This window comes from Magallana gigas, chromosome 7 (genome assembly GCF_963853765.1).
Source record: "Magallana gigas chromosome 7, xbMagGiga1.1, whole genome shotgun sequence".
Classification (NCBI taxonomy): domain Eukaryota; kingdom Metazoa; phylum Mollusca; class Bivalvia; order Ostreida; family Ostreidae; genus Magallana; species Magallana gigas.
Genome location: NC_088859.1, coordinates 24311497 through 24320709, shown reverse-complemented (window position 1 = coordinate 24320709; position 9213 = coordinate 24311497). Strand labels below are relative to the sequence as shown.

Below are 9213 nucleotides of genomic sequence, written 5' to 3'. Positions count from 1 at the left end.
ACATACATAAGTGACATCCAATGAATTGTTGAAATAAACTAATGAAGTGTGTAAACCAAAACGTTTAAAGATATTTTAGATGTGAATTGTAGACTTGTCAAGCATAACAGTCATAGTAAGTTTTGTACGAAACTATATCAGGTAAAGCTACTATTTCCGATTTAGAGAAATTTTGACAAGTCACAATGGCCACAAGTAGCACGGCAAGTCAGGTAACACTAAACAGAAACAACAGAATCCCTTCTCTTTTTACAATATGGATATTTATTTGCCTTATTTACAGATAAATACTTCATCCACTTATCTTTACAGACCGACAAATAATGTAGCTTAAAAAAATTATTCTGTTCAACTGAAATGAAACTTTCCAAGATTTCTTAATCTTTATTAACGGGTTACTGTCGTTTCGCCCCAGAGCCAAAGCGCCCCAATTATTTTTGGAGCGTCCCAATTACTTTTCACGAGCGCCCTAAATATAATCACTAGCGCCCCAAAGTAAAATTAATATGTAAACGGTGTGACCGTTGGACCGAGCGCAGATTTAACACAATGTAGTTTGAATTTTGTATGATAAAACGCACACAGTAGGATCCGCCTGCCTACTCATACCATTCGTCAAAGTTAAACTAAACGTCGCGTGCTCAGTCTGCATTATGACGTCATATTTCAGACGTAAAACGTTCAAGTTTTGTCTTCGGAAATAGCCGAAGAGAGTTACGCGATTCCGAATTTTTTTTAATTTCTTCTTTTATTGTTCATCAATTTAATTCATATGAATGCCAATGTAATAAAATTGAATACTTTGTTCAGTATCAAAAAGATCAGTTCCTTGACGTTAATGTTTTTATTTTCCATCTGATATTTTGATAAGACATACATAGAACAAGTCGTGTTTCTTGATTGAAGCGCTATTGAAACTTATCTGGTTTCCTTTTTAATTTCTTTTAATTCAAATTACCTTCTTTTGAAACACTGGAACTTATTTAATCGAGTTTAGGGGCAATAAACATCGATAAGTGCCAGTCAATCAATGATCGAACTAACTTTTTAAAAACAAAATGGCTGCCAATATGGCGGCGCCCAGGGCTGGAAGAAAAATTTTTTGGCCTTAGTACCCCTGATTCAACTTTCATTTTTCACTGATTTTCTTATATATACGTGTTACCATTAATCCTCGCTTCGCGAGGCGGGCTTCGCCCGCCTCTCGCTGCGCTCGGTATTAGTACACCTTACGTCTTGGATAATTTGCACGAGCGCCCCAAAATTGGATTGTCCAATTTTGCACTAAAATCAACATTTTCAAAATGGTCCAAAATGGTTTTCCTGATTATGTCTTAAAATCTTCGATGGAATCTCAATGAACACATACTTAGATTATTTTCCTGAGCACCCCAAAATGTGCTACCTCAATTTTGCTTAAATTCTTGTTGGATTATTTTCACGAGCGCCAAAATTTAAGTTGCCTACAATTTGTAAAAACCAAATTTGGATATCATTTTCACGAGCACCCCAAAATAAGTTAACCTAAGTTTGCACAATTCTATGTTGCTATTAGGGCTGGGACGATACTGTACTTAGCCGATTCGGTACATATCACGATACATGAGATGCGATACGATACATATCACGATACATTGCAACTAAATGAAAATATGAATAAGGGTTTGAAATATATTTAATCTGTCGATGTACTACCGCATGTCCAAAGTTATTTTATTATATTTAAAATGAGCGTTGCACAATTTACAAATTACTTTAGTCTCGTATACAATTCTTTTTTATAAAGAAGTAATCCAAAAGTTTTCCACACTCCAGATTTTGCTTCCAAGCAGTTTTGACAACTTTACGAGGTTTTCCGCCATCTTTGTACTTTCATATTAGGCGCGTGGACTATAAATAGCCGATTTATGAAGCTCGGATATTTTTGGAAAATAAAAAAAAGTTCGCTTAGGTATCGTTGTATTAATGTTTAATGTATCGATCCAAATATTGTCATTACTAGTTGCTATAAAGTTAATATCTGACTACATGTGTTATTATAATTATTTTGAAATCTGATTTTGCTTTTAAAATGTATGTTGGAGAATCTCACTTTTATGTAAAATATGCATCATTTACATGAACGCTCCAAAATTAGATTGTTCGATTTTGTACTAAAATCAACGTTGGTGTATTTGTCCAAAAGTTTGAATTAATACATGAGCGCCCCAAAATGGTTTTACTTATTAGTCTTAATTAATTTTCAATGGAATCTCATTAAACGAACACCTTAATTATTATCCGGAGCGCCCCAAAATGTGCTACCTTGACAGTCAATTGGGTAGATATTCGCAATATTGTTTGATGAATGTCAATTTCACTTCTCATGCTTTGATCTTTGTATATAAAAAAAATAACAGTTTACTTATATATTTGTCATCGTTATACATTAGCGTTCGTAATTTTTGTTTAAATAAGGAGAGCATATAATATTCAAAATATTGGGAGCTCAAAAAAAAAATCTAATCAATAATCGCTTATAACTTGAAAGAAATACTTTAAATATAATAAATAACGAAAATAATTTTGGGGTGCTTGTGAAAAAATTAAGCATGAATAGCAATTTGTGTAGCACTTGAAAAAAAAATGGCACTTTACATTCATAGAATTTTAACAAGAGCTTGGACTTTGGGTAATTGTGTCAATTAAACAGCATTGTGACATAGGCCTGTCTATTTCATCGCTGGCCACTCAGCCATGGCTCTTTAAAATTAAAAAGATTTGTCTGGCTTTTGAGCTAAAACTACGCAATCAGTGTTTATATCTCTTGAAACCAGCGTCATTTTAACTTGTTTTGACGCAAGAAATGAGCTATGTCTAACTGAAAGTCCAAGGCCTTGTTAGAATGGTTCTAATACGTGTATTATAATTACCGGTAATACGAAACTTATTTTGGGGCGCTCATAAAAAAACAAAATTAATCATGATTAACCATTTGAAGCACTTGGAAAATTTTGTTCACATCATATCATTCAAATTAATATACATGTACTGTAAGCAAAAGTGATTTTGGGGCGCTCATACGTAAAAAAAAATTAAATCATGAAAAAAACCAACATTTCGGTCGCTCGTGAGATACACTTGGGGTGCTCGTGAAACAAACTTGGGGCGCACCAAGAAAAATTTGGGGCACTCGTGCATAGGGCGCTTAGGCTTTGGAGTGAAGTGACCAGCACCCTTATTAACACGTCCCCTCTTTTACCCAGAGAAATTAACAAACATTTTATCCATTCAGATGTTCTTAAAAAACTTTGGGTTTTGTTTTCAATGTTATCATCCGGTAGTTGCAGACCTGTAGGAATATTTTGCTTGACAGTAACTTGTAGATGTTTATAAACAGTTCCTCAAATGCAAAAAAAAACAACAAAACAAAACCAGGGATGCATATACATGTACTAATATACACCTCTCGAAAGTCTTGACAAAATCATGCAGTACATGATTTCTTAGGTCAATTTTAATTTCATATAAAATGTTACCAGATAATATCAATAAATAATATCTTAAAATTGTTATTTGTACTTTATAACCCTGATCTGATCATAATTACGACGAAGTTCTTAAAAGTAAAACCCCAGCACACATTTTTGCCCCATTTTCAAGATAACATAAAAACTGGTGTTTATTTTTTTATCTAAAATATGTATATACGTCACTGACAAAAAACCCCCAAAAACCACTCAGTTGTTTTCAGCACCTTAAAACCTCTTCTAGATTTGGAATTATTTACCTGATTTTCTATCATATTTTCTGTGGAAATAATTCATGGATAAACATAAAAGGTTGTCTAATTGCATGCCTCAGTGTGGAAAAAAACCTCAATGTGACTTTCTTTTTTTCAACAGCCAGGATCATCTAACAGCACAACTCAAGAGTTTACTGTGAGGGTGCCAAAGTAAGCAAGTTTTTATGTTTCAAATTTTAATATTTATGCCTGTAATAAACATGCAACTTTATGCAAGTTTTACTATCTAGTATTAGATAATCAACATTTATGTTTACATTACAATTCATTAAGGTTAAGATAATTTGCTGCAGTGTTAATTGGTAATTTTTCAAACTGTGACCTGGACATCTGGAGAATATAATTATAACCCACATAAACAAACTTTTGGGGGGGGGGGGGTATAATCTGTCGTCCGTCTGTGCAATCATGTTCAGTCCATATCTTTCTTATGGAGAAACATTGGAAGTTCTTACTTCACTTAAAGATTGATTCTGACCTGAAAGTGTGTCATGATTTTGACCCAGGGTCATTTGGGCAAGTTCAAGGTAACTTGAAGGAAAAGTGCAAAATTTGTGTCCGGTCTATCATAAATGTTTCTTAGGGAGAACCATTGAAAGATCTTACTTTGCACAAAGATTGCTTATGACCTGAGGGTGTGTCATGATTTTGACACAAGGTCATTTGGGCAAGTTCAAGGTCATTGGAAAGAAAAAGTTCATAATTTTGTCAGGTCTATACTTTTTTTTATGGAGAAACATTTGACGTTTCTACTTCACATAAAGATCACTTTTTGTCATGAATTTGATCCAGGTTCAGTTATGCAAAATCAAGGTCATTTAGGCCATATCTTGTAAAGGAAAATGATTAGAAGCTAAAAACTGACACAAAGATTGCTTGTGACTTGTAAACATTTCCTGATTGTGAGATTTTTCGGTCATTTTTGCAAGTTCAAGGTCACTATTAGAAAATGGTGCATCCATTATTTTCCCGTAGAGAAATACCGGTACTTGAGTTATCATATTTTCTTAGCTGGGAGTATTATTTGTGAGCTTGCTCACAGTACCTCTAGTTTTGAATTTGAATTGTTTTAGTCATGACCTGCCTTCAAACTTATAATGAGTATTGGGAAAGGTTAAAAAATCAGTGTAGGAATATGTGGATAAAAATCTTTAAAAATATTCTTATTAAGAACTGCAATGATACAATTTGCTGTATCATTATGTATTTTAAAGCATTCTGATTCTTAATTGTTGACACATCACTGAAACACCACTGGCTGAAATATTTGTATTTGACTTTGTAAAGCTGCTTTGTTTAGAGTTATGGTTAATGTTACTCAGGTGAGCAATGTGTCCCCTGGGCCTCTTTTTTGTTTCTGTATCCTTCATCTTTACCCTCTTCTTCTCTTCTGTGAGTAGGAGTGGGAGAAACAAAATTCCCAAATTAGCATCTTTTTTCTTTTTTTAATCTAGAGACAGGAAAAAGAAATTCAAAATGATGAAGTTCAGCACTGGAAATGATGTTGACTTTGTCAAAATGAGTCAGGCAAGTCAAATATGTTATTGATATCTGAATTAAATTATATGGCATCAAAATTAAGTTTAACTTCAAATCATATATTGTAATGTTCATAAATCAAAGTTCATATGTTATCAAAATGAACCTAATTTGAATGAAGATGCCTAATCATTATAATCAAATGTTTTTTTAGACACCGATTAGAATGGAAAGAGAAAATAATTATAAAGAGTTCAAGTCAGCTTATGACATTGATGTTGCCCCAAAATTTGGAGCTGGGAGTGAGTATGGGCGGGAGCAGAAAGAAGAGGCCAGGCGCAAAAAGTATGGAATTGTGTCACGCAAATACAAGCCGGAAGCCCAGCCATGGATTCTAAAAATTGGAAAAAACAAAGAAATGAAGAAGTAAGGCAATGAATATCAATATGAAATGAAATAGGTTACAGACGAAATACATTAACTTAATATCTTTATAATGGTGCAGTTGATGTACTCTTCTTCAACTCCTCATGTATGATTTTGATATGCTTTCAGAATGAAGGGAGTGCGGGAGGGAACAATCACAGAAAATACTTCCTACTATATTTTTACTCAGTGCGCTGACGGGGCTTTTGAGGCTTTCCCAGTAGAGGAGTGGTACACATTCAGTCCCGTCATCAAGTACAAATACCTCAACTCAGAGGAGGCAGAGGAAGAATTCAGCAGGTTGAACATTATTCATCTTTGATCATCTTACACAATACTTTTGATTCATTTTATTTTTAGCTCAATTGAACCAAAGGTTTAAGAAAGCTTTTCTGATCATATGTTGTCCTTCGGCCATGTCTGTCCGTCTGTCTGACTGTAAACTTTTCACATTTTTTACTTCTCTAGAACCACTGGGTCAAAGGACTACAGGCAGTAGTATACATATATAGAGCTTTAAGAGTAAGGTTGAAGATAGTTGAAATCATATTCAAAATAAGTATGCCAAAGGTTATCACTCCAATGACATCACAATATAGAAATGACATCATGAGGTTTGTCTCATTATGATGATTTAAAGTTTTTGAGCAAAATAGGGATGTTTTCTGACAGTTTTTTAACTGGGAAACATTGAGCACATGCTTGCTCAAGTGCGATTTTTAATTAAAATGTGTATTTAAGCATTGAATGCTTATTTTGGGATGCCTTTTGTCCAATAACACAGCAAGTGGTGCAGAAAAATTGAATACAGCGCGTAAGCGGTATGATAATTTGTCTTCACCACTTTGTGTGTTAAAGGAAAGAAATATTACGTAAATAAACTTAAAGGTAATAAATTTTAACATCATCAATGTCAAATACACATGTAATTTAATGTTGTGGAGTCACATAAGGTTGATAGTGTTTGAATCAGCAGTTTATATTTGCATGTATTTACTGGTAATTCTTTGTAGATTTAAATAGCAGGATTTCCATTCTAGAAAAGAGTATTTCTTTAAATATGTATATTTTATATATGTAAAGTACGTATACATTTAAGTAATTGACATTTCAATGATATTTTGTAATTGACTTTGCAGACGAGACAAAACTTTAAATCTGTTCTCAGTAATGGTTAGAAATCGGGTCAGGAATGAAGATGATGAAACTAATCCTGATGAAGAAGAAAAAGTCAAAACAAAGACTAAAAAGTCCAAGAAAAAGGAAAAAAGTGAATTTGTAGGTTCCTTGATGAATGTATTTTGGTCAAACTTCAAGTTGGCTTAAGAAAAGCAAATTTTTTAATCAAAATAAATTCCAAAATCTATGGAGGTAAAAAAGAAAATTTTCATAATGATATGCTATTCTAATGAATTTTTACTTCATATCGTTTTAAGATAGGAGAAACTCTGACTAGCGATCCAGAGTTGCTTTCCTAAATTTCAAATAAAAGCATAGTTTTGATAAAAGATTTGTATTTCTTACTGCCCGATGCTTATATTTTCATTCACCTGCATGTATTTGCAGTTGATTACTGAGGATGAAGAATGGGCTAACTTTTCTGATGATGGGAATGAGGATGAAGAAGATGGAGAGGGACCTGAAGAAGAAGATGATGATGGTAAAATTCAAACAAAGTGTGGACTGATTCATTTAGAAATCTTTGGATTTCTCAGAAATTACTGCAATATGTAAAAAGTATGGGCCAGAAAAAATTCAGAAGTACTGGTCAGGAGTTATCCCTAAAATTACATATGTATTTGGGCCTCATTGGGCTTTGAAGTTGTTTGACAATCAGGGTACCGTATATCCAGTAATTTGTGCAATGATCTAAATTTTGCTTCGTGATCACTGTCAATACGCAAAATATTAAAGCTGCTTAGTCCGATTTTATATCAAATTTTATGCACGCTTTTAAACAATGGCTATGCTTAGTATATGTATAATAATAGACATTGCAGTAGTTATACCCGTCAATTATGCCAAATTTCAATGAAGAAAAATACATACAAAATTTGCTAACAAAACAAACGACATTAAAAGGTACCGCGTTATTTCGCCTTATGTTAAATTTCACCCCTGACGACGAGATGGGTATGGTTGTTTTACGAATTTGACATCGCTTTAAATAAAGGTCGAAATGATCAGAAATAAAAATGTGTACGTTTTGTTCGCTAATATTCCTGAAGTCTGCTTTCTTTACAATCGATGCATAGCATGCGGGTTGAATAATCCCAATCATTTGGGGGACGAAACCAAGCGGTTTCATTTTTTAAACATTCCCGTCATGCATTTTGGTTTGTTTTTCCGTTTGCCAAAAAAAAATTATTTTTATTTACTTTGAATATTTCTAACTTTGAAAGGAGACTGATTCTGCTGGTGTAAATAGGAGAAAGTTCGTAACTTTCTAACATAAATGGTTTGTATGGAAAAAAATTTGGAACTGTAATAACAAAAAAAATGGGACCAAGCAGCTTTAAATGCCCAATAAATGCATCCTGTATTGTTTGCTGTAAGAAAATTTTTAAAGACTGAGGCTAATAAAAATTGTTACATGTTTTTCCTATTTTTGCAAATTTTGTGCCACACCAAAAATTCCTAGATATATGGTAAATCCTCCATAAATGATTCTCTCCTTAACTGTTTAATTTTTGTTGCTTAGATCCCAAGTCGAAAAAGAAAGGAAAGAAAAATGCTAAAGGGAAAAGAAATGCCAAACATAATTCTGATGATGAGGCAGTTGAGGAAAGCGATGAAGGGGATTTTGATGACAAAGAGGTGGATTACATCACAGACTCAAGCAGGTAAAGATCAGGAGACAGGGGGAGGAGTCATTTTGACCACAGAAATTGGGTTTGGGGGTTGGGTTACATTTGATTACAAAGATGGCTGAATGCTTCAGAGATATGATAAAGGTTGATTTTTCAGTGATGATGAAATGGAAGACAGAGAGAAGAAGGATGTTTATGAAGAAAAAGGAGTAGATGAAGAGCGAGGTCTAAGGAAACTGATTGATTCTGAAGAGGAGAGCGAAGAGGAGGAAGATAAGAAATCAGAGAAAGCTGAAGAAGAGGAGGAGGATGAAAAAGCAAAGAAAGAGAAGAAGAAAGATGATGGTAAATGTTTTGTATTACTAGTATACATGTATTTTACGGACAATATATATCAGTGCAGAGTATATCTAATCGTTTTTAAATTTTAAGTATTTATGGCTCACATAAATCATTAGAAGACCACCAGGAGGTGCAATCTATATCTTAAAATCACAGCTTATAGTAATACTATTTTCCAGACGATTTCAGTGTCTTTGGTTTGAATGTACAATGTAACAGCAACAAAAATTAATGCAACAGCAATTGAACACAATTTTAAATGAGAAAAAAAATTTCTTACTAAATGGACAAAGACATAACATTTTGTCTTTCCAATTTTTGAATAATTATTGCCTGACGACTCTGCCTGACGTCATGACATATCTAAGGTTT

At 33.4% G+C, this 9213-nt stretch overlaps 1 protein-coding gene across 1 annotated transcript in view; it reads left to right on the top strand.

Annotated features, from left to right (window-relative positions):
- The first annotated feature begins 129 nt into the window (after positions 1-129).
- LOC105328977 (general transcription factor IIF subunit 1) overlaps positions 130-9213 on the top strand; it is a 15075-nt gene continuing 5991 nt past the window's right edge. The window contains exons 1-9 of the mRNA XM_034456474.2: positions 130-212; positions 3885-3934; positions 5239-5311; positions 5478-5689; positions 5819-5989; positions 6829-6967; positions 7256-7349; positions 8391-8532; positions 8657-8844. Coding sequence (XP_034312365.2) covers positions 186-212; positions 3885-3934; positions 5239-5311; positions 5478-5689; positions 5819-5989; positions 6829-6967; positions 7256-7349; positions 8391-8532; positions 8657-8844 — 1096 coding nt within the window. The 5' untranslated portion in view covers positions 130-185. The remainder of the gene's footprint in view (positions 213-3884; positions 3935-5238; positions 5312-5477; positions 5690-5818; positions 5990-6828; positions 6968-7255; positions 7350-8390; positions 8533-8656; positions 8845-9213) is intronic.